Here is a 27,521-nt window from a genome sequence, read left to right on the forward strand (position 1 = left end):
GGATTTTCAGGTAAACAGCAGAATTCCTGATTCCATCAATTACAGCAAGTTATCCAGAATCCCCAGACCATCACACTACCACCACCATGTTTTACGTTCAGTATGATGTTCTTTTTCTGAAATTATTATGTAACGGGACACACACCTTCCAAAAAGTTCCACTTTTGTCATGTACAAATAATAGTTAAGATGATTGTTAATACATTTTTTTTATAAGCAATTAAAGCTAAATTATCAAAATAAGCTACGTTTCACACAGTTTTACCTTTTAGTTGCATAAATAAGAAACATAACATGTTTCATAAACTTTATTTGCAAATAATTGTGAAATTTACCCATACCCACTAGTTGAGATGTGATACTACAATAAGCATAATGACACTAAAAACACAACAAGCAAACATCATAATGTTAAGAGAGAAAACTTTATTAAATTCAAAGAAAAAACTCTTCATAAAGGGAGCTAACGCTGCCTCCAGCCGGTCTGACCGGAGTTCATCTTTCCCGGCCGGGGAGATGCTATGCTCGTTTGCTGAAGGTGTGCTGAAAAATGCGGACCGGATTTTACTCTCACTGGCAAAAACACAGCAAAAACTGGAATGGATTATCTAAATGAGTGCGCTGGAAAACCCGGACTGTGAAAAAAACTGGATCGGGAGTCTGGATCGGCATTTTCTTGTGCCTTACGATCCGCATTTTTTGCAAATATCGGCGGCCTAATCTGGACCGAGCACACCTGCCTAATTTAATTTGCATAAGAGATCATGTTCGTGTGTGTGTGTGTGTGTGTGTGAAGGTGAGATGCTGTTTGTTGTATTTTGATGATCTTACCACAGTTTCTCCAGTTTACAGTGTGGATTCTTCAGTCCAGCAGAGAGCAGCTTCACTCCTGAATCCTGCAGTTCATTATTATTCAGGTTCAGTTCTCTCAGAGTTGAGGAGTTTGAGCTGAGAGCTGAGGTCAGATCTGCACAGCTTTTCTCTGATAGATTACACCCATCCAGCCTGAGAGAGAAATGATAATCCATTAGAAACACTGACATATAAAAACACACCCCTTAGGAAGGAGGTGTATTAGTATATTTTATATACTATTATTTTTTTTCTTATTCTTATTACTCAGTGAACAAATTAAAAATCTGCCTGTATAAAAAAAAATAAATACAGATAAAGTCCTCCCTAACAAACACACACACAGCTGCCTCTATCATTATTGTTTAGTAAATTTGCAAATTCTGATTTCTCTTAGTCACTTACTGTTAACCTTTCTGATTTTCAACTCTAGTACACTGTCCAGCAGACTCATCGGAACTAGACAAACTAATCAGTTGTTTAGAAAATACCTTTCTGCCTACTTTAGATGGTGTAAAGAAATGATAATTCTTTGATATGAAATGATAATGAAATGTACGTTAAAACAGTTATTACAAAATTTATAAAAAATATCGATCAACTAAACTGAAAGTGTTCCATTCTGCGTGGAAAGACAGTGGAAAGTCTTGTCAAATACAGAAAGAACTTAATAAAGCCCACTCAGCATATCTGGCCTCTTTAGTGTTATTTCCCTACTGACTAAAAACCAGGCAGGTACTGAATCTCAGATTCCAGCCATTCACACCAGCAACGCTTTTATGGACTTCTTTTATACTAAAACTGAAAACATTAAGGATAAAATTCAACAGATAAATATGTCATCTGGTGTGGCTGATATAGAACAAAACTCAGTTACTGAAGTTATGATGAGTTTTTAACCCACTTAAACAGCTAGAACTAGAGAAAATTATCTCCTCATCAAACAGCAAAACCAGCACACTTGATGCAGTTCCCTCAAAATGACTAAAACAGGTACAGCCATATATAATTAAACTTCTGTTAATGATAGTAAACTCATCGTTTACCCTGGGGCATGTACGCAAAGTCATTAAAACAGCGGTATTTAAACCTCTGATCAAGAAATGTGAGTGAGAATAAAGAAAATCGAGAAATGTGTAAAAGATGTGAAAACATTGATGTCTCACAATGTTCTCCTATTAAATAATGATAAAACAGAAATTCAAAGCTGCTAGAAATAAATGATCAGACTTAATGTTAAATCTGGACGACTTCTCCGTCACACCTGGTTCAGTAGCTAAAAACCTTGGTGTTATCATAGGTTGATCTAGCATTCGATAAACACATATCTAATGTTACTAGAACAGCTTTTTTTTTCACCGAAAAATGAGTAAATGCCTTCATTACCTCAAGGCTAGATTATTGTAATGCACTACTGTCAGTATGTTCCTGCAGTTATTAAATAAACTTCAGCTAGTTCAAAATGCTGCAGCCAGGGTCCTTAATAAAACTAGAACATTTGAGCACATTAGTCCAGTCCTATCAGCACTGCACTGCTTCCAGTCAAATTCCACATAGACTATAAAATTCTCCTGTTAACGTATAAAGCCCTACACGGGCTCGCTCCTGAGTATTTACGAGATCTCATCTCCTATTATGAACCACCGTGATTACTTAGATCTCAGGGTGCTGGTTTCTTAGTAGTTCCTAAAATTCAGAGGAGCTCTGCAGGAGGAAGAGCTTTCTCTTATTGAGACGCAGTCTCAATCTTTAAGTCTAGACTGAAAACTTACTTGTTTAGTTTAACTTTTGGTAATTAATGTTTTTCCCTTTAGATAAGGCTGAATATATAAAACCTATGTGAATGTATAAAATACTTTTTAAAATTAATTTAAAAGCTGTTTGACCAGTGGTAGGATGTTCCCCCCTTAAATGTGAGTCTTGGTCCTCCCAAGGTTTCTTCCTCCTGCAGCTCTGAGGGAGTTTTCCCTCCACACTCTCTGGGTTTTTTTTTTTGTATTCTGCATATTTTTTGTTTTTGTGTTTTGCCTGATTCTTTGTCCTGTGATCATGTTTCTGTAAAGCTGCTTTGTGACATCAGTTGTAAAAAGTGCTATACAAATAAATTTGATTTGATTTTATAATTAATCATCATTTAATCCCCCCATGAATTAACTGTGACACTGATCATCTATCAGTCTGGAAAAGGTTACAAAGTCATTTCTAATGCTTTGGGACTCCAGAGAACCACAGTGAGAGCTATTATTCACTAATGGAGAAAACATGAAACACTGGTGAACCTTCCCAGGAGTGACCGGCCCACAAAATTACTCCAAAACAACACAAAACAACATCTAAAGAATTGCAGGTCTCACTTGGCTCAGTTAAGGTGAGTGTTGAAGAAGAGCAAAATTCCTCCACAGAGATGTGAAAGACTCATTAACAGTTATCACAAACTCTTGATTTCAGTTGTTGCCGCCGGTGACACAATCGAGTTATTAGGTTTAGGGGAAAATTATTTTTCAGATAGGGCCAGGTTAGTTTGAATAGATGTTTTCTCTGAATAAATGAAATTACAGTAGCTTCTCTTTGTGATCTGTGCTCTCTCAAATCATGCTAGTAGAGAGTTTTGGTTTGTTTTTTCACCATAAAAGTGCTTCTTTTACTCTTCTGCTCCACCGCTGCACCACTGGTATGTGTTGCTGGTCTCACTACTGGACTATCAGTTCTGCCTGAGAGTCAGGATGTCATCATCTACCTGCTCAACAGAGTTTATGCTCACCTAGACAGATCAGTCAGTACTGTGAGGGTCATGATTTTTTATTTCTTCACTGCATTTAACAGCATTCGGCCTGATCTTCTGGGTGACAAGCTGACAACAGTGCAAGCAGACGCCGCCCTTGTCTCCTGGATTGTAGACTACCTGACCGACGGGCCACAGTACAGTGGTGTGAAAAATATTTGTTCCCTACAGGTTTCTTGGGTTTTTGCTTTTTTGTCATACTTACATTTTTCTGATTATCAAACAAAGATAACCTGAGTAAAAATAAAAATCACTGTTATTATTAAATTATAATTTTATTTATTAAAAGGAAAAAAGTATCCGAACCAATCTAGCCCTGTGTAAAAAGTGTTTGCCCCCTAAACCTAATAACTTGTTTGTGCCACTCTTGGCGGCAACAACTGCACTCAAGCTTTACTGATAACTGGAAACTAGTCTTTTACATTTCTGTGGAGGAATTTTGTTCCACTTTTCTTTACAGAATGATTTTAATTCAGACACATTGGAGGATTTTCCAGCATAAACGTCCTGTTTAAGATCATCCACAGCATCTCAATTAGACTTTGACTAGACCCTCAAAAAACCTTCATTTAGTTTTATTAATCCATTCAGACGTGAACTGTTTGTGTGCTTTGGATCATTGTCCTGCTGCTGAACCCAAGAACTCTTGAGCTTGAGCCAGAGATTCTCCTTCAGGATTTTCAGGTAAACAGCAGAATTCCTGATTCCATCAATTACAGCAAGTTATCCAGAATCCCCAGACCATCACACTACCACCACCATGTTTTACGTTCAGTATGATGTTCTTTTTCTGAAATTATGATGTAACGGGACACACACCTTCCAAAAAGTTCCACTTTTGTCATGTACAAATAATAGTTAAGATGTTTGTTGACAAATGTGAAATAAGTTGTTGTTTTTTAGGTCAGTTTTTGCCTAGAAATTCTCCCATGGATACCATTTTTACCCAGTCTCTTTCTTATTATTGAATCATTAACACTGACCTTAACTAAGGCAAGTAAGGGTTTTTTGTGACCTCCTTGATGAGTTGTTCATGCCCTTTTGGTATAATTGTGGTCAGCTGGACTCCTGAGAAGATTCACCTGTGTTCCATGTTTTCTACATTAGTGAATAATAGTGAATCACTGTGGTTCACTGGAGTCCCAAAGCTTTAGAAATGACTTCGTTTCCTTTTCCAGACTGATAGATGATCAATTACTTTGTTTTTCCGTTTGTATTTGAATTTCGTAACATTGGGGTATAATGTGTTTAATAAATAAAATCATAATTTAAAAGGCACTTTTTGTATTTACTCAGGTTATCTTTGTCTGATATTAAAGTCTGTTTGATAATTTGAAAAATATGACAAAACGAAAAAACAGTAGACATCTGTAGGGGGCAAATGCTTTTTCATGCCACAGTATATGTGCCTGCAGCACTGAATGGAAGAAATGGAAAATAACCAACTTAACTAAATCCAAAATACTAACAAAAATATAATCTAACGAATTTCTACACAACAGTAGAAAACTCTAAACTGTGTGCGAGTTAAAGAGCAGGGGTGTAGATGTGCCGGGAGTGTGATGTATTTTGTACGCATTGACCCTTTTGTTGTACTGTAGTTGCGATGATGCACTGTGTGCTGGGATATGTAGTCCCCCGCGGTGTGTAGTGTGTAATAGCAAAACGACAAGTAAAGCAGTCTCCAGTTTAGAGCACAGCACATCTCCGTCTCTGTCTGATTCTTTAATGTATATCCAGTACTAAAGGACGTACTGCCGATATAACAGGGAGCACCTATTTAAATTAACTTAACTAAACCCAAAATACTTACAAAAATATAATCTACTGAATTTCATAAGATAAAAAAATAAAAACTATAAAATAATAAACTAATATTTAAAAAATAAATAAATAAACACACATATCTCAAAAGTAAATAAACTGCATCTGGGCAACGAAACCAAACAGAGAAATAACAAAAAAACAAATAAAGGAACAAAAACAACAATTTAACAATCACTAAAGTGATACTTATCTCAAAGGCTCTAAATGACAATATTTTACTTTGTGGTTTTATTGTAATTCAGAGCATTTGTTTGCAGAAAATAAGAAATGGTCAAATTAACCAAAAAGATGCAGAGCTTTCAAACCTCAAATAATGCAAAGAAAACAAGTCTTTCATACTGCTTTTGGGTGACCATATGCCACTCCCGGGGCAAAAATTCAAGAGGTTCAGCATGGTATGATGGCCTGTGACCATCTATCTTCTATCTTCCTCTTCATTAAATTCCAGAGGTTTTAAATGGGGTTCAGGGCTGGAGATTGGGCTAGCCATGACAGGGTCTTGATCTGGTGGTCCTTCATCCACACCTTTATTGATCTAGCTGTGGAATTGAGCATTGTCCTGTTGGCGGCGTGAGCCGGGAGCAAAACATGATGCTTTTTCGTTTATATTATTCTTAAAAAAATAAACAATGTCTTTTGTATTTATTGTAGTGTTAGAGTTTTATGTTGCACTATGGTTACACTTTTGTACTTTATGTTTGTCTATTGTATTGTTGTTCCATGTTGCACTGTGGTTCCAGGGGAACGTAATTTCACTACACTGTGTACCTGTACTCAGATGGAATGACAATAAAAGCGTCTTGACTTGACTTGGAAAATCCAGTCCCCAGATTTAGGGAACATTGCCAAAGCAAAAGGAAGCAGGTTTTCGTCCAGGATAACCTTGTATGATTCATGGGTCATTCACAAAGACCAAACTGTCCAATTCCAGACTGTTCTTTCCATGCACTTCACCCTAGCTGACATTTGCCATTCTTTTTATTGGTCTCTTGATGTCATACTGCGATTGCTGACTGACATTTAACTATTGCATTGAATTATTTAAGGTTTGAAAGCACTGTACCTTCTTCATTATTTTGACAATTTCTCATTTTCTGCAAACAAATGTTTTAAATGACAATATTTGTATTTGTAACTTGGGAGAAATGTTGTCAGTGGTTTATTGAATAAAACCACAATATTCATTTTACTTAAATATATACCTATAAATCGTAAAATCAGAATATATAAATATATGATCAGACTAATAGAAATACTTAAAAATGACGTGAAATAAACTCTTTTTACACAGAATTACATGGTTTTTCTCTCAAGTTTAAACAGCTGTTTTGGAGATACTTGTTTTTTATTGGACAGCGACGATATTCAGTATATTACACACAATCATATAGATTATAGTGAGTGGGAAATCATCAACAAATCAGTATTAAACAGTAAAAAGTAAATATGAAAATACTCACTTAGCTCTTCTGGACACTTTAATCACCGGCATCAACCTCAGAAGACATTCCTCTGAAGTCTCAAATTTCCACAGGTTAAACTCATCCAGCTCCTCTTCTGAATTCAGCATCACAAACGCCACAGCTGACCACTGATCAGGAGAGAGAGTAACTCCACTGAGATCACTGGAATCTCCTCTGTTCAGGTATTTCTGGACTTCCTGCACTAGAGAATGATCATTCAGTTCATTCAGACAGTGGAACAGACTGATAGTTTTCTCTGGAGAGGGATTCTTCCTGATCTTCTGCTTGATGTACTCCACTACTTCCTCTTTACTGTGAGAGATGTTCTCTGTCTGTATCAGAAGACCTCGTAAGAGAGTCTGATTGGACTCCAGTGAGAGACCCAGAAGGAATCGGAGGAAAAGGTCCAGGTGTCCGTTCTCACTCTGTAAGGCCTTGTCCACGGCTCTCTTCAGGAAGTCAGACATTGTTTCTTTTTTGGAGAAACCAAATCCACTGTGTTTCTGTTGCAGCACATTTCTGTTGTTGGAGATGAAGGACAGAAACTCATATAAAGCAGCCAGAAACTCCTGAACACTCAGATGAACAAAGCTGAAAACCTTCCCCAGGTGAAGTTCAGACTCCTGTCTGAAGATCTGGGTGCACACTCCTGAGTACACGGACACTTCTCTGACATCAATGCTGCACTCTCTCAGATCTTCCTCATAGAAGATCAGGTTTCCTTTCTCCAGCTGTTGGAAAGCCAGTTTTCCCAGAGCCAGAATAATCTCTCTAGTCTGTTTAAGATCAACATCACTTTTTCTTTGGTACTTCTGGCTGCGGTGTTTGATCTGAAAGATAAGGAAGTGTGTGAACATTTGAGTCAGAGTCTTGGGGATCTCTCCTCCCTCTGCTTCACCCAACATCCTCTCTAGAACAGTGGCTGAGATCCAGCAGAAGACTGGGATGTGGCACATGATGTAGAGGCTTCTGGAGGACTTCATGTGTGTAATGATTCTTTCAGCAAGGCTCTGATCTCTGATCCTTTTCCTGAAGTATTCCTCTTTCTGAGGGTCACTGAACCCTCGTACCTCTGTTACCTGATCAATACAGTCAGGAGGGATCTGATTGGCTGCTGCTGGTCGAGTAGTTATCCATAGGAGAGCAGAGGGAAGCAGGTTCCCCTGGATGAGGTTTGTCAGCAGCACATCCACTGAGGCTGACTGTGTTACATCAGATACTCTCTTATTGTTCTGGAAATCTAGAGGAAGTCGACATTCATCCAGACCATCAAAGATGAACATGAATTTGTAGTGATGATATTCTATTGGTTTTAAGTATTTTGTGTCCCTAAAAAACTGATAAAGAAGATCCTCCAGACTGACTTTTTCAGTTTTCATCAGATTCAGCTCTCTAAAAGGAAGTGGAAATATGAAGAGAACATCCTGATTGGCTTTTCCTTCAGTCCAGTCCAGAATGAACTTCTGCACAGAGACAGTTTTTCCAATTCCAGCAACTCCTTTAGTCAGCACAGTTCTGATGGACTGGTCTTTAAAGAGGTCGTTACATTTGATGGGCGTCTCCTGTGTTGCTGGTCTCCTGGATGCTGCTTCAATCTGTCTGACCTCATGCTCATTATTGACCTCTCCACTCCCTCCCTCTGTGATGTACAGATCTGTGTAGATCTCATTCAGAAGGGTTGAGGTTCCAGGATCTGAGATTCCTTCATTAATTTTCTGAAATTTTGCCTTTAGTGTTGATTTGAGCTTTCGGTGGCAGGATGGAGCCAGTTCTAATAAACAGAGACAAAAAAGACAAAAATACAGCACATATTAACATTTCACATTACTAGAGATAAGACGATTGGTCGCAATGTATTAGTATTGATCGATTTTCAGCCAAAATACGGTATCAGCGATCAATATTCCACTGATTTAGCCGATTTGATTCAGGAGTTTAGGGTTAAGCATTTAGGCAGAGCTGTGTGTGTGGATGGCCGGTGAAAATGCTCAATTACAGGAAGCTGCAGTTCCTCATCCAACCACTAGCCAGAGCTGCAGCAGCAGCAGCAAGAACCCCGCTGCCTTCTTCATTCTAGTCACAGAGCTACAGCCCAGCCACAAGCTACAGACAGTTTTCATCTGTGTAGGACCAATTCACCACGTAGTGAAAAGAAAATAAAGGTTTTAACCCCACTAACTGGATAATACCGCTCTCTTGAGTTCATGTTTCAGCCCAGTGAGTCACGGAGCTAGTTAGCTCACAAGCTAACAGCAGCAGCTAACAGCAGCATCAGACACGGAGTTAGTTAGCTCACAAGCTAACAGCAGCAGCTAACATTAGCATCAGACACGGAGTTAGTTAGCTCACAAGCTAACAACAGCAGCTAACATTAGCATCAGACATGGAGTTAGTTAGCTCACAAGCTAACAACAGCAGAGGACTATAGTTTAGACTGTTTTTAGAGCTGGATATGCAAAAGTTTTCATTGGTTTCCACCCTGAGCTCCACACAGCAGTTCTGTGTGGGCACGTTCGTGCTCCTCCACTCCATATTGGTTTATTTACAGAATAAAGAATAAGAACTACTCCGTTTAGTGGACTTATAAAAATGTTGGTGTCTTATAAACTTTTTACACATAACTTTTATCTCTTCTGAAAAGCGTTTATTTGCTATCAGCATAAATTACCAGTGTTTGCTTAGGTGTGGATGTAATTAGGGGAATATGTACCAGGTTCTCCTGGCATCTGTGTGGCATTAATGGGGCATTTGGCCCCGCCCAAGTATTGGCGATCGGCGATGGAAATCGGCCCCAAAAATTCTAGAAACAGTAGTGTTTAAGCATCTCTGCTCCTATCTCCACAACAAGAGCATTCATGAGGTTTTCAGTCTGGATTTAGACAAAACCATAGCACTGAAAATACCTAACTAAAATAAATAATGATCTACTTTTTCACTTGATAGGGGCAACACTGCTATACTTCTATTGCTAGATCTAATGCTGCCTTCAACAGCACAGATTACACTATTCTGTTCGATAGATTAGAAAATCTCATAGGAATTAAGGACCTGTCCTCACCTGGTTCAGATCATTTTTCAGTGATCACTACCAGTGTGTTAATTTTAATAATGAATTATCTTATCACACTGAATAACGTAAAATATGGTGTCCCACAAGGGTAAATACTGGGCCTGTTAATAATCTGTAAGCATGGTATTAACTTTCACTGTTATGCAGATGATACTCAAGTTTAGACATCTACTAAACACCCCAAGTTAAACCCCCGAATGACCTCTGTCTCAAAAACATAACGGATGTTGGATGACACACAGTTTTCTCTTTATTCTGATAAAACTGAGGTCCTTTTCACTAAGTCTAGAAAATGTGTTGCCAATAGTCCATTTATTTAATGCCTACCCTTCCCTGTTTCTAGTTTATCTATAGCTCTACATTATCTCTTTAACATTAACACTGAACATATACCATCACCTACTCACACTCATAACTCAGAACCTGTTTCTACATTATCTATAGATCTCTATTATCTCTTTAATTCTCTTCTCTTTAAATTCTAAATTAATTTACATAATGAGAAATCACATGACTCTCACTGGTCTGCAGTTTGTTAGCGAGGTCTGTCTGGTTCATGTTTCTCAGGACGTGCAGTGTGATCTTCAGCGCTCCCTCTCTGACACCACTCTGATCCTCCTCATCCTCCTCCTCTCTCCCAGAGCATGCTGGGTAATCCAGATTCTTCAGCATCTTCACAAACCTCTTCAGCTGATTCTTTACCAGAGAGATGACTTTGTGCTCCAGTTCCTGATTAAACACATGGTAAGAAATGGTAGTAAAACATGAACAGATAAAAGTTTTATAAAATCATTTGTGGTTTATGTCAATATAATGTTTTGGATATGAGATGTGTTGTGTTGGATTAAGAAAAAATATGATATTTTTTAATATTACTTCTAGCCCTCAGCAGTCAGAGCTTTCTCAGAATGTAACAGAACATGTTATTATAGTGTGGAACTGTTTAACAGTAGAACATAAAAACATAATGTAATAAATGTGGCTCTAGAGCTTTAACTGCATTTATATTGAAGTAAAATCTTTGGGATAATCTGGACTTCTGCACTGATTGTATAATAAATGGTCTTCATCATAAATTAATGTGTGAATTAATCATTATGTAAATCACAATTATAGACAGACAAAATCTCACTAAATGTATAACACATTTACTTTTGTAAGAGTAAACCTCTGCAATTCAGCTTAGAAATAGTAAGTAAACCTCTTTGTTAATGACTACTAAAGATCTAATTGGACAAAAAATTTTTTTTAAAAATCTCATGTGCTATTGTTATGAAACTATTGTTACAATATTATTATTATTTATTATTATTATTATTATTATTATTATTATTATTATTATTATTATTATTATTATTATTATTATTATTATTTATTCATGTTACAATAATAAAAGCAGCTCTTATTAAAAATTAAGCAGAGTTAAAAATGCAGCTTTCTTCTTAATCAATAGGTTAATAAACATGAAATTTAGTTAACTGAACAGTAATATGTTGTATCTAATTAGGGTTCAAACACCGAAGGTGCGTAGTTAGGGTTCAAGCACCCATGCACTAATGGTACACCAAATGAAAATTTGATATGGACACTTTTGTGGTCACTATTAGCCAGTCGCGTTCCAGCAAGCTTTTGACAGGCTGAATGTTAATCAGGTCTAAACTTATACACTTATTGATATTATTGGTTATTGATATGTGCCCTTTTATGCCTCACTGCTAGGCTCTCAGCAGGATTATTGTGGCTTGTATTTTTTTCAATATAAGAACTGAAGTTGTTTCACCAAATGCCCACTAGAGTGCAGCAAGAGACCACATAAAACCTGATGAACACTACAGCTCAATTTATCAATGCATTTCAACTAATTTACTCACACCACTCATCTAGCATTGTCATTATGATCTTTAAGGTCAGGCTGGTCACCTAGCTTGGTTATGCTGCTCATCCAGCTAGGTCATTCTGGTCATTCACATTGGTCATTATGGTCCTGCTGGTCATTCAGCTTTGTCATCATAGCGATGCTGGTCATCCAGCTTGGTCATACTGGCAAACCACCTTTGCCATGCTGGTCATCCAGTTTGGTCATTATGGTCTTCCAGCTTGGTCAATATGGTCAACAAGTTTGTCATCCAGATTAGTCATGCTGGTAATCTAGCTTGGTCTTTATGGTCATGCTGGTCATCCTCATCCAGTTTGGTGATGCCGGTCAACCAGCAACATGTTTTAAGCCTAACGGGCCTCCAGTGGCCTCTTTGCCTGTAACGCTTGAACCCCGTAAATTGCCGCTTGTGGCTATATTTAGGGGTTCGAGCACGCAGTGCTAGAAACCCTATTGTAATTGTTCTGATTATTAGGGGTTCGAGCACGCAGTGCTAGAAACCCTATTGTAATTGTTCTGATTATTAGAGATTATTATTATTAGAGATATGAAACTTGGTAGGTAGATGTAGGATCAGTGCATCTCGGTGGACAACAAAAATGGCACCGATTGGTCAAGTGGAACAAGGAAATTCATTTGTCACAATTTCCTCAATAACTCAAAAACCATAAGACCTACATTCAAAATTCTTTTTTAGATGCATTCCTTGGGTCAATACCTACAACTTTCCAATTTGGACCATGCACTTCCGTCTATATAGATTTTTTGCTAATTTGCATAATATGCAAAACATACTTTTGCGAACTAGTCCTAGGAATTTTGATCAATCCTGGCATGTTTGGTATCAAAATACTCGTGAGATAATGGCCTTCAATATTCATCAAAAAATGTTGAAATTTGTAAACAATATGGCCGCCATATGCAAATTAGTCCTTCCGGATATATGCCCCATTCACTTCAATTGTTAAATTTGGAGCACTGTTTCTCAGCAACCATGCAACCTAGCAAGCTGAAACTTTGCATGCAGAATCTATCATACAGCCTCTAAAGGATGTTCAAAGGGCAACTTAATCAATTAACATGGCTGAACACCATCAGCCAATCAGCATTCAGCAGACATTTTGGCAGGCTGAATGTTGCCCAATCTGGATGACACTTGGCAGTTATGTTCAGGTGGAGACACTGTAGTGACCTGCAAAGTGCTGAAACAATCCGGCCACTGGGGGGCGCTGTTCCAAAAAATCTAATATATGTCAAACATTGTACTATTTTGACATCTAATTGTTTTTGCCATATTTAGTACATTGGCTCTGACAAATTTGTCAATACAACTATGTTTAAAAAGTGCTTTGTTCATTCATAATTGCTAATTGTTTGAAAATAGCTATATTGAAACTAGTCTCTGGATATTTGGCCTATCACCTTCATTTCAGTCTTGTTGAACACTGTAGAGTCTCTAGGTAAATATTCATTAAAAACATTTGTGAAATTTTCACATACAATAGTGTCCAGGCATCAATCAATCTGTGCGTCCTTGGAATTTCTATTCTAAATTGCTGTAACTCTGCAGTATTTGCTGTAATCTCACAATGTTAAAGACCTCTGTACAATATCACTCTGATGAAGCGCCATTTAATTCAGAGCTAGATTTAGAATAACTTGACATTACATGTCATGTCAGAACATGCACTCCTTTGTGCCTCTTCTCAACATTAATAACATGTAAAAGACTTTTGATAATTTCTAAATGTGACGGAGTGTCTTCAATTGTGTTAGAACTTTTTACACATCATCATCCTATGCTCTAGTAGACACCATTGTGCCAGTTGGTGCTTGACGAAGCGCCATTTAATTCAGAACTAGATTTAGAATAACTTTGTAATTACATGTCATATCAGAACATTCACTCCTTTGTGTTAATTTAAACTTGTTTGGTCAAACATTTCAGCTTGTTTTGCAAAGGTCAAAAGGTCAATCTGAACACCACTTTGTGAACATTCTGGTTGAAGCCACCTGATCAATACCAATAACATGTAGACACCTTTTGACTAGTTCTAAATCACTTGATGAATATCCTACAAACTTCAATGGATTTGCATGTGAATTTAAGCACTGATCATGTTGAAAAGCCTCTGCTGAACATTAATAACAGTTGAAAAACTTTTGATAATTTCTAAATGTGACAGGGCATCTCCAATCAGATTAGCCCTTCTTACACATCACCATCCAATGCGCTAGTAGGCACCATTGTGCCAGTTGGTGCTTGAACCCACTGATTGCCGCTTGCGGCTATATTTATTATTATTATTATTATTATTATTATTATTCTTATTCTTTTTCTGCCATAGAAGTGATTGGGCAGAAGAAACCGTAAGGCCTACAGGGCTGAGACTTGGTCATATGGTAGTACTATAATAAACAGCAAAAAATGTTTTAGATTAATTGATAGGTTAATAAACAATTAACTAACTGAAAAGTAATATTTTGGATCTATTTTGAAATTATATTTATTCAAAGAAACAACTATATTTTATAGCATATCACTTCATATTTAAAGTTTAAATCACATTTTACAGTGTTCACATGTGCTCTGGCATTAGTCACACCTACACACCTTTAATATGGAGTCCATATTTATCCTGCTGATTTCTGGAGTCTTCTTCTGGACTCTGTCAGAAAACATAACATTAACATATGTTACTAAATGGTGATTGTGAATATATCTACAGAAAGAAAGTTCCAGAAGATCAACCACCACTGCAACACTCCACCAACCTTCACGCTCACCAAAAAGTTAATTCTAGATTTTATCAGATCAGAGAATCATGTTTCTCACAGTCTGGTGTTTTTTTTATTAAAATCCTTTTTTTTTTTTTAGAGGTGAGACTTTTGTTTCCTCCATAAAGATCAGATAGCTGGAGAGCTGCAGTGATGGTTTATCTGCTGAAAGTTTCTCCCATCTGCATCCCCATCCCAGTTCAAATAACAATTTGAAAGCTTCTCATCATTTTTAACTGAGAAAAGTTGAATTGTTACCATCTCTAAAGTGTGTTATAGTATAGAAGTTACGGTTATATAATTGATATACAGTTGGATGAAAAAGTATGTGAACCCTTTGGGATTATACTTGGATTTCTGCATAAATTGGTTGTTAAATGTGTTCTGATCTTCATCTAAGTCACAACAATAGACAAACACAGTCTGCTTAAACTAATACCACACAAAAAATATATGCTTGCATGGTTTAATTGAACACACCATGTTAACATTCACAGTGAGAGGGGAAAAGTACGTGAACCCCTAGGCTAATGACTTTTCTAAGAGCTAATTGGAGCCAGGATGTGATTGGGATTGAGATTGGATGTGTTGGTTAAAGCTGCCCTGCCCTATAAAAAAAAACATACACCAGTTTTGAGTTTGCTGTTCTTAAGAAGCATTGCTTGATGTGAATCATGCCTCGCACAAAAGAGCTCTCAGAAGACCTGTGTTCAAGAGTTGTTGACTTGCATAAAGCTGGAAAGGGTTACAAAAGTATCTCTAAAAGCCTTGATGTTCATGTGTCCATGGTAAGACTGGCGATCTACAAATGGAAAAAGTTCTGCACTGTTGCTACTCTCCCTAGGTGTGGTAAAGTCCTGTAAAGGTGACTGCAAGAGCACAGCGCAGAATGATCCACTGCTGTCCAAAAAACATTGCTGCACGTTTGAAGTTTGCAAAAGAGCACCTGGATGTTCCACAGCACTACTGGCTAAATATACTGTGGACAGATAAAACCAAAATAGAGTTGTTTGATAGGAACACACAACGCTCTTTGTGGAGAAAAAAGGCACAGCACACCATCATCAAAACCTCATCCCAACTGTGAAACATGGTGGAGGGAGCATCATGGTTTGGGGCTGCTTTGCTGCCTCAGGGTCTGGACGGATTGCAGTCATCAACAGAAAAATGAATTCCCAAGTTTACCAAGACATTTTGCAGGAAAACTTAAGACAATCTGTCCTCCAACTGAAGCTCAACAGAGGATGGATGATGCAACAGGACAGCGACCCAAAACACAGAAATAAATCAACAACTGAACGACTTCAACAGAAGAAAATACTGGGCCTTCTGGAGAGTCCTGACCTCCTGAACCTAATTGAGATGCTGTTGTGGCATCATGACCTCAAGAGAGAGATTCACACCAGATATCCCAAGAATATTATAGCTGAACTGAAACTGTTTAGTGAAGAGGAATGATCCAGAATTCCTCCTGACTGTTCTGCAGTTCTGATCTGCAGCTACAGGAAACATTTGGTTGAGGTTTTTGCTGCCAAAGGAGGATCAACCAGTTATTAAATCCAAAGATTCACATACTTTTCCCCTCACTGTGAATGTTAACATGTTGTGCTCAATAAAATCATGCAAATATATAATTTTCTATGTGGTTTTAGTTTAAGCAGACTGTGTTTGTCTATTGTTGTGACTTAGATGAAGATCAGGACACATTTAAACATAATTTATACAGAAATCCAAGTAATCCCTACATGTTCACATACTTTTCTTGCATCTGTATATAGCTGCTGTTATGTGTTATATTATATTGTGATATAGAGTGATGTGAAAGAAGCCATTTCTGTGCTTTTGCTTCTTTCGCATCACTCTCCCATACAGCTTCTCCTTGTATAAAGTGCGCTGTATTGTTGACCGATGCACAGTGACACCATCTGCAGCAAGATGATGCTGCAGCTCTTTGGAGGTGGTCTGTGGATTGTCCTTGACTGTTCTCACCATTCTTCTTCTCTGCCTTTCTGATATTTTTCTTGGCCTGCCACTTCTGGGCTTAACAAGAACTGTCCCTGTGGTCTTCCATTTCCTTACTATGTTCCTCACAGTGGAAACTGACAGGTTAAATCTCTGAGGCAACTTTTTGTATCCTTCCCCTGAACAACCATGTTGAACAATCTTTGTTTTTAGATCATTTGAGAGTTGTTTTGACGAGCCCATGATGCCACTCTTCAGAGGAGATTCAAATAGGAGAACAACTTGCAATTGGCCACCTTAAATACCTTTTCTCATGATTGGATACACCTGGCTATGAAGTTCAAAGCTCAATGAGGTTACCAAACCAATTTTGTGCTTCAGTAAGTCAGTAAAAAGTAGTAAGGAGTATTCAAATCAATAAAATGATAAGGGTGCCCATACTTTTGCACCGGTCAAATTTTGGTATAATGCATATTGCACATTTTCTGTTAGTACAATAAACCTTATTTCAATCCTGAAATATTACTGTGTCCATCTGTTATTACATATATCAAACTTAAATGGCTGTTGCAAACAACCAAATATTTACAACTTAAAATTATTAAGATTTATAGGGGTGCCCAAACCTTTTCATATCGCTCCTCTGTATCTTTATGTATTGATGAAAGTGTAAAAATTAACTTGAATTAGAATGATACATTTCTTTTTCTCCCTGACTTTTGTGATGAATAATATACTTTGTCTGCCCAGAAGCTTATCATGTTCACTATTAGATAGGTGCGTTTCCTGTAAAAATGCTATTTGGCAGTTTGCTTGTTTTAACTGGTTTAAAATTTTCTTCCTTTTTATGGGAGTATGAAGACCTTTAACATTATAGGTTATAATTTCAATTGAGTCCATTAATTATAGTATACAGTATGTGCTTGAGGGGAATATATAACTGTTAGTATGTTTTTGTAGCTAAACTTGTGCATGGGAGGATAAAATAAAGAAAAAGAAATAAGGGAGTGAATCATGCAAAATCTGCTCAACATGAATATACTGTATACTCTTGGCTTCAACTTACTTAGATAAGTACTTAGATAAAGGTATTACAGTATATGTTAACCTTATTGTCCTTATTATTAATGCAGGATCCAGGGGGAACATTAGGATCAGCAAAACTATAACAAGAAAACAGTGTAAGCCTGAGCTCACAGTCACACTGAACAAGAGGTTAGGACCTAGTCCCGGGCCGCAAAAGTAACATGTAGCAAAGAATACAGTCTAGATATTATTTGACTGTGTTGGTGTGTGCTAAGATACAAAGATATTCCGCACTATTCAGGTCTGCACAAAACCTTCACATTTTTAAACAAATAGACACAATGGCATATAGCAGTAAACACTGCTCAGAAAATATATCCAGTTATTAATGTATAAGGCTTTATGCGTCCAATTTTAAGGTTAAGAGAAATAATATAAATACGATAAAATGATAGGATGGCGCATAGTATTAAGCTTACCCATAGTTGAAAATAGCGTCCATAGATATTAACGTACGTGCACAAGATTTAAAAGTCATGCCCACAGCTAGAATACAACTGCCTTCCAGGTGGAATTATTATACGTCAGAGTTTCTGTGCATTTATGTTTACTTCTACCGAAACCGGCAAAAATAGTAAAATGTTACTTTTCCGTCTCAGGGATGATTTTCTTCTGCACATGTTCCAAGGCTTCTGTAGCATCCAGGAATTTCTTTTACTGAAGTGTGGAGTCTGGCGGGAAAGAGGAGACCGTAGCGGATCCCCTGCTTTCCCCGCAGCATCTTCTTCACGCTGGTGAATGAAGCCCTGGCTTTGGCGACGGTAGCAGTGTAGTCGGGGTATATCGCTATGTGTTTCTCATTGTAACTGAGTGGGGCTTGGTCCCTCGCTCTCCTCAGGATCTCTGCAGCGTCTCCATCATAGTGTAGTTTGGCGATTATAACCCGCAGTCAGTCCCCTGGTTTCCACTGGGTTAAACTGCGATGTGACCAGTCCACTTTTACGCCTCGGTCCATCCGCAGCGCTTCTTTGAGTTTGGAGACGGCCGCGGGAGAGCTTGACTCCGGTTGTTCATCCACGCCAACTATCCGAATATTGCCCCTTCTCATCCTGCCCTCCAAATCTTCATTCTATTCTTTGAGTTTTTCAACTTGACTCTGAAGGCAGGTAACCACAGTTTGTATCGAGGCTACCTCGTCCGACCATGTGGATAGCCCTCCCGCCATATCCGTAAAGTCCATCTTCATGCGATCCACTTCAGAGCGGATTGTGGCCGCGCTGCTGCTTATTTCCAATCTCACAGCTTGTAGCACACTCTTAAGAGAGTTAAAATCCTCAGCAAATGCTCGCTTTAGTTCTTCTTTTATTATCTTAGAGATATCTTCTCTCAAAGAGGACAGGATATCAGACTTGATCGGTTCGGCTTCAGTTTCATTCTGTAAGGGCTAGGCTGGGATTGAACTACCTTTAGTGCTGCGCGCCGCAGGAGGTGTAGGCCTTAACGGAGTGTAGCTATATTCGCAAAGTTTTGACGCCATTCATGTGAATTTTTCACCCTAAATCAGATCTTGGGCGCCTTAGTATTGTTTTAACTGGATATTAGATCAGTTTTAATGTTGGTAAAGCCATTAGAATTAGAAGTTCTGCAGGAGCACCAAAACATGCGTCTCACTCCATATCCTGCTCACTAGCACCCCCCATCAGATCCCATTTTATGACGCATTTATGCTGAAAATCATGAAATTCTATATGCCGCTGTGCATATATATATATATATATATATATATATATATATATATATATATATATATATATATATACACACACACACGTTTTTTTTTTCAAAGGAAATTATCGACAAGAGATCAATAATATAAAAAAACAGTAAAATAACACCTGTACTGCTATAAACTTGAATCCCTTAATTTGTTTCAGAGAACCGTTTAAAAATATCTCATCATCCTTACCTGAGATCAGCAGATCTGTTATCCTCTCTGAAGTTTATTGGATAGTCCATTGACTGGTCACTCTTCATGGAGACACAGCTGGGTTCAGGTGAGTCTGATCTCTTATCCTGATCCAGTCTAAAACACAACCAGTATCAGACACCATCTACAACCTTTCCAGCATGTTGGTGTGATTCTACATTCATGTGATTTTGAAATCATGGGAAATACGAGTTCCAGACCTCAAGATGGGATCTGATGTGTCTTTATACTGAGGAGAAGCTTCTCTTTAGCCACTTTTGCATAAATCTAGCATAGATTAGTGAAGCGCTGCAGTGAACAGGTTGACATTCTGATTCAGATACATACAGACAAGAGTACAATAAAAGAGCTAATGGACAGCCAATATAATAAACTATAAGAAATATAACTTTCCTGTATCTTGACCCTCTGAATGTGAGAAACTAATCAATGACAAGTAATTGTCAGTAATTGTCCATTTCCAATTGCCCTAACTCCCTAACCCTTTAAAAATAGATTTAGTAGGCTGCTCATAGCTTTTTAACTTTAAGTGTTCAAACAGTACACATAATGGGTGTAGAAACAAGGAGGGGGTTATAATGTTATGATAAAAGATGTAATTACAAATACTAGAATAAACATGTTATAATTATCACCCCCATCTGTTATCCTAATCATTTTAGCTATGAAAAATGTTAGAGTTATGTGTATTTGGGGCATCATATATTTGTCGCATTTTGCAGCATGAATTATTCAGAGATGTATTCAGAGTATGAAAAAAATTATTTATTTTCATTCATGAAGATTCATTTTAAAAGACTTTAATAGGCTTTAATAATCTCGAGTTAGGGCTGCTACTAGGCAGAAGAGGCAATTATTTCTAATTAGTTGAATTAGAATAAAAAGAAAAACAGTATATTATATGTATATATGTTTGTAATTACTAAATATTTAAATGTCATATTTAATCAGAGGTCTGAATAAAAAAACTAAAAGTTAACATTTCATGTAGCTCATGCTACTGACAGTCTTTTTGCTCTGTTTTCATATAATGGTGAAACATTCAACAGAAGTGATGGTCTGAAGTCAGGGTAACTGGAAACATGCAGAATATACAATAATTTCCATTAATGCCATGTTCAGAGGATTATCATAAATTGCGGTTCATGCTACTGACTGTACATTAACTTGAGCTGTTTGATAATCTGGAGGTAACTGGAAATATGCAGATTACATTATTTCTCATTAATTCTTTTCACAGGTCAGATTTACAAAGTTGAAATATTTCAAAACAACGTTTATAAAAATGTTTGTAAATATAGAGTTTGGTATTCAAGACATTATCACTGTTATTTTTCTTATAATCTATGCCTTTCGGCCTGTTATTTTGATAATAATAATAATAATAATAATAATAATAATAATAATAATAATAATAATAATAATAATAATAATGTTGTTGTAAATAAAAGGTGTGAGATTCCATCATTCAAGTCCCACTAGGCCGCTCAGTGTTGCGAGTTTATGAGAAAAATCCTATTTTACACCAAAATCACATTATTCTCTCACCTCTCAGCTTCCTGTGTGTCCTGTTCCCCAGAGACACTCATTTTAAAGCTCATCTTCCTCCTTCAGATTACTCCTAATCCTGTAAACACACACACACACACTTATAAAGTTCAAACACTGACTTCCTCTTTAAAGTAAGGTAAAGTTCTTCTCTCTGAGTCTAAAACAGATAGAAACAGATACAACTCGACTTTATTTAGGGATATCAGAGTAAAGGGGTCTGAATACTTTTGCAGTATAAGCATGCATAATTTTCGTTACACATCACAATTATGTGATACTTTGTGTTGGTCTATCACTTAAAATCTCAATAAATTACATTTAAAATTGTGGTTGTAAGGTGATAAAATGTGAAAAAGTTCAAGGGGTGTGAATACTTTTGGAAGCCACTGTAATTATTAAAATTATTTCATTAGGGGAATAACAACTGTATGGTATGATACCATATTAAAATCACAGCAGTGTCACATTTCAATATGTTAATAATATATTCACCATAAATCATCCTAGTAGTTATAGATATGATCATTAATAAGTGTGTAATAACTATATAATAACTGTATAATAACTACTATACTATAGAACTACAAGAAATATTACTTCCCTGTATCTTGACCTAATCTATGAAAAGTAGTTTTCAGTTCTGCATATTTCCTTTTGAAAGCAGATATAGTAGGCTGTCAATAGCTTTATCGAACATAGTCCTTACTGTACTTTGATCAGAAGTATGAATAATGGGTGTAAAAAACAAGGTGGTAGTCATAATGTTATGCTTGATCAGTATATATATACATAGTAAAATATGCAATTACAAATATTATAATACAAATGTTATACTGATCCTCCCCCATCTGTTATCATAATTATTTTAGCTATAAACAATGACCAGTTATCTGCATTTGGGACATCATAGACTTGTTAATAAAATAAATACAAATATAAAAAGCACTTTTTAAATGATGCTTTCCTTTATTATTATTATTATTATTATTATTATTATTATTATTATTATTATTATTATTATTATTATTATCAAGGGACAAAAAACTATCCAAAACAATCTAACCCTTTGTGAAAAAGAGTTTACCCCCCCCCCCCCCCCCCCCCCTCCATTAATTTACTGTGATAATCACTTTTTGGAAAGCTGAGTTCAATTTTACATTTACCAAAAAACATCTTGAGGATCTCCAGGACTTTTGGTGAACATTCTTTACAACCCGCTGCCTAAACTCACTCACTCCTCCGTAAAACCAGCAAGCTGATGGGCTGTTTCTCCTGAAAGGCGGGACTTTATCCTTGAACTGGCTTCATGATTGGCGTTAAGAGATTTCCAATTTCTTTATTTTAATACAATACAGGAAATTTACGGGAAATACTAACATGTGAAGATGGCCGGAAAGAGGGGTAAAATACGGTAGTTTCTTGGCCAAAACAATATGACTTTCATATAACTACTACTGCACTGCATAACACTTACAAAAAAAAAGCCAAAAGGGCACTTAAGTAAGAGTCAGACAGGCAGGTACTTCAGCCCCCTCCGAGCTTCCTCCTTCAGAGACACCTAATCCTGTTAAAGCAGCACAAGACTTAATTTGTCTTAAAGTTGTGTGTGAAGTGCAGTACTATCAGTTGTTGGTTTGTGTTCTGATCTCGCCTTGTCTAAAAAGTCCTCAAATCATCAAGTAAATTCAGATTAAATTCAGATTTAAAGTTTTATTAACTGGCAGGGTGTTCTCTCCAAGCTCTGTTTTTGATTCTCTCTCCAACGTCGCTACTCAACTTTGTTTTTACTCTTTAAACCAGATGAACTGGTTTATGAGGCGCTGAAACATTTGTAAAGGTTGGCCAACATGAATAAACAAGTGTGAGTGGGAAGTTCAGAGAGGTATGTCTCCATGAAACTAGAAAACTGGAAATGCAGCATTGTTGAGTGAGTGATTCCTGTAAGTCACTCATATATTCATCATATAAAACAGAGGAACAATTGTTTTTCTAGTTTGCAAAGTAAAAATTATTTTAAATATACAGCTCTGGAAAAAAATAAAAGACCACATGATGAGTTTATTTGATTTTACCAAACCTCTGGAATATAATCAAGAGGAAGATGGATGATCACAAGCCATCAAACCACCAAACTGAACTGCTTGAATTTTTGCACCAGGAGTAAAGCAGCATAAAGTTATCCAAAAGCAGTGTGTAAGACTGGTGGAGGAGAACATGATGCCAAGATGCATGGAAACTGTGAATAAAACCAAGGTTATTCAACCACAAAGTTATTTCTGAACTCCTAAAACTTTATGAATATGAACTTGTTTTATTTGCATTGTTTGAGGTCTGAAAGCTCTGCATCTTTTTTGTTATTTCAGCCATTTCTGATTTTCTGCTAATAAATGCTCTAAATGACAATATTTTTATTTGGAATTTGGGAGAAATGTTGTTTGTAGTTTATAGAATAAAACAACAATGTTCATTTTACTCAAACATAAACCTATAAATAGCAAAATGAGAGAAACTGATTCAGAAACTGAAGTGATCTCTTAAAATTTTCCTGAGATATATATATATATATATATAGTTCAGCAAATGTAATTTAACCCTTTCAGACATGAATTATGTTCCAGTGATAAAAAAAATATAAGAATGCTGTTTTCTGTCAGTAGTGCAGACAAAAAAGACACTACTATACTAATATAAAATCTATATAAAAATAAATCCAATAATCTAAAAAAACTTTCCTCATCATGATAGTAAAAATGAGCTTGTATTAGTTTGTCTCATATGTTCTGTAGTGCACTAATGTCTGAGTTGCAGATTGTTTTTTTCCAGTGCAGTGGGCGGGGCTACACTACTGTTTTATTGGTTAGTTTATGATCTATTCTGAAGCACAGTTGATTGGTTTGGTGTAGTACAGTCACATTCAGATATAGCTAATAGATTAATACGCTAGTTGTGTTATTAATGAGAGTCTGATTAAAGCGGTTTTCCTGTGCCATGTGTTTTACACATCATGAATAAATGGTTAAAAACAGAATATTTGGCAACAAAAGACTCAGAAGCTGCATCATCTATAAGTGAAGCAGCTGCTGTATCTCTGACCCAGAGAACCAAGAAAAGCAGTTTGTAAAAAGTAGTTTCTTCCAGCCTTTTCTCAGTTGTTTTTCTGACCTTGAGAAAGTTATCCATGCTTTCATCTCTTCAGGAATAGACTACTGTAATTCTTTATACACTGGGATTAACCAGTCTCTTCTGCATCGCTTACAGTTAGTCCAGAAAGCTGCTTTCAGATTATTGACAAGAACCAAGAAAAGAGAACATATAACTCCAGTTCTCGCCTCACTTCATTGGCTACTAGTCCAATACAGAATACAGTTTAAAGTGCTTTTAGTTGTTTTATTTAAAGCATTAAATGGTCTGGCAGCTTCTTATATTGCAGATTTGCTTACCTCCACAGTCTCACAGCGCTCTCTGAGATCATCACCACAGAATTTGTTGGTCATTTTTAGAGTTCATTTGAAACTCAAATGTGATCGTTCATTTTCAGTGTTCGCTCCAAGACTTTGGAATAGTCTGCCGCCTGCTTTTCACTGAACTTCTGTTTTTGGTTTGTGTTCTGATCTCAACTTGTCTAAAAAGTCCTCGATCATCAAGTAAAATTATATTAAATTTAAATGTAAAGTTTATTACCTGGCAGGGTGTTCTCTCCAAGCACTGTTTTTGATTCTCTCTCCAACGTCGCTACTGAACTTTTTACTCTTTAAACCAGATGAACTGGTTTACGAGGTGCTGAAACATCTGTAAAGGTTGGCCAATCACAGCACACATGACTAAACAAGTGTGAGAGAGTTCAGAGAGGTATGTCTTCATGAAAAAAGAAAACTGGAAATGCAGCATTGTTGAGTGAGTAATAGTTGGTTACTGTAAGTCACTCATATGTTCATCATATGGAGCAGTGGTTTAACCTCACACTCCCCCAGTGGACAGCAGAGGAACTGCAAAAGAGGCAAAATTATTATTTTTTCTGTTTTGCAAAGTAGAAATTATTTTAAATATACAGCTCTGGAAAAAAAATAAGAGATCACTTAAAAATTATAATTTTCTTTGATTTTACCAAATTTAAAATATAATGAAATATAATCAAGAGGAAGATGGATGATCACAAGCCATCAAACCAAACTGAACTGCTTGAATAAAGTTATCCAAAAGCAGTGTGTAAGACTGGTGGAGGAGAACATGATGCCAAGAAGCATGAAAACTGTGATTAAAAAAACAGGGTTATTTCAGCAAATATTGATTTTTTAACTCTTAAAACATAGAACTTTTTTGCGTTATTTGAGGTCTGAACGCTCTGCATCTTTTTTTGTTATTTCAGCTATTTTTCATTTTCTGCAAATAAATGACAATATTTTTATTTGGAATTTGGGAGAAATGTTGTCTGTAGTTTATAGAATAAAACAACAATGTTCATTTTACTCAAAAATAAACCTATAAATAGCAAAATCAGAGAAACTACATGTTTATATGAACACATAATGTCTATTGTAAAAGAAGCAGGGTCTGAAATGGTTAAGATGCAAAGTTAATAAATAAAATGATAAGATGTTTATTAATTTGCATAATAAAACATGTGTTAATTTAGTCAAGTTAAGTTAGTTGATTGGTTGGGTGTAGTACAGTCACAGGCAGATAAAGCTAATAGATTAACACGCTAGTTGTGTTATTAATGAGAGTCTGATTGAAGTGTTTTTTCTGTGCTATGTTTTACACATCATGGATAAATGGTTAAAAACAGAATATTTGGAAACAAAAGACCTTAAAGCTGCAGCATCTATAAGTGAAGCAGATTACTGACAAGAACCAAGAAAAGAGAACATATAACTCCAGCTCTCGCCTCACTTTATTGGCTACCAGTCCAATACAGAATACAGTTTAAAGTGCTTTTAGTTGTTTTTTAAAGCATTAAATGATCTGACAGCTTCTTATATTACAGATTTGCCATATTTATACAGTATATATCTGTATAATGTAGTGAAATACATCTGTGTATTATCTGTGATTTAATGTCTCAAATTGTGAGTTAAAGCATATTAGAACTGAAGTGTGTATAATAAATATTATATTTAGACAGTAGCTGTGCTAGCAACAGTATTCAAACCCCTTGAACTTTTTCACATTTTGCCACCTTACAACCACAAACCTAAATGTGTTTAATTGAGATTTTAAGTGATAAACCAACAGAAAAATGCATGTAATTGTAAAGTGTAATGATATATGAATTTAAAAAAAATAATCAAATAAAAATGTGAAAAGTGTGATGTGCAAAAGTATTCAACCCCCTTTATCAGTACTCAGTAATGCTACCTTTCACTCGAATCACAGCCATGTCTTGGTAGGTTTGTAGAAACAGTTGTAGAATCCTTTTTACTCATTTTTGAATGATGGATTGATGGAACAGTGCTCCTTGGGATGCTTAAAACTGGGGATTTGTTTTTATAACCTAACCCTGCTTTAAACTTCTTCTCCACAACTTTATCTCTGACCTGTCTGGTGAGTTCTTTGGTCTTCATGATGCTGTTTGTTCACTAGTGTTCTCTAACAAACCACTGAGGCCTTCACAGAACAGCTGTATTTATACTGGGACTAAATTTCACACAGATGGATTCACTCTATTAACTAATTAAGTGACTTCTGAAGGGAATTGATTGCACTTGATTTTATTTAGGGGTTTCAGAGTAAAGGGGTCTGAATATTTTTGCACGTCACACCATGCATTTATGTGCTACTTTGTGTTGGTCTATCACTTAAAATCTCAATAAAATACATTTTAAGATTGTTGTTTTAAGGTAATAAAATGTGAAAAAGTTTAAGGGGTGTGAATACTTTTGCAAGCCACTGTAATTATTATAATTATTTCATTAGGAGAATAACACCTGTACCGTATGATACCATATTAAATCACAGCAGCATCACATTTCAATATGTCAATAATATATTCACCATAAATCATCCTAGTAGTTAAAGAGATGATCATTAATAAGTGTGTAATAAGTGTGTAATGGCTGTGTAATGTCTATGTAATAACTGTATAATAACTACTATACTACAGAACAGCTGAACAGACAGTGTAATAATTAGCATTATGTGTCTCAGTATTTTTAATGGTAGAATCACAGATACCACATAACTATGTCTATAACTATAAACTACAATAGTAAAACTATGGCAGCATCATTAATTAAACATAGTGATCATAAGGAAGCACAGTAGTTCAGAGTGATGTTATGGTTATATATGCAATAACTATAGTTACTATATAAAACCATAGTAAAACCATAGTAATTCTTTTGTAAGAG

At 36.3% G+C, this 27,521-nt stretch overlaps 1 protein-coding gene across 2 annotated transcripts in view; it reads right to left on the reverse strand.

Moving 5' to 3' along the window:
- The window catches only part of LOC111188312 (NACHT, LRR and PYD domains-containing protein 12-like), a 1,256,108-nt gene that overhangs the window by 819,997 nt on the left and 408,590 nt on the right, over positions 1-27,521 (reverse strand). For both annotated transcript variants that reach the window (XM_049472985.1, XM_049472986.1), the window contains exon 4: positions 6,922-8,695. In XM_049472985.1, the coding sequence (XP_049328942.1) occupies positions 6,922-8,695 (1,774 nt within the window). The remainder of the gene's footprint in view (positions 1-6,921; positions 8,696-27,521) is intronic.

Source organism: Astyanax mexicanus, unplaced genomic scaffold, assembly GCF_023375975.1.
Source record: "Astyanax mexicanus isolate ESR-SI-001 unplaced genomic scaffold, AstMex3_surface scaffold_32, whole genome shotgun sequence".
Classification (NCBI taxonomy): Eukaryota; Metazoa; Chordata; class Actinopteri; order Characiformes; family Acestrorhamphidae; genus Astyanax; species Astyanax mexicanus.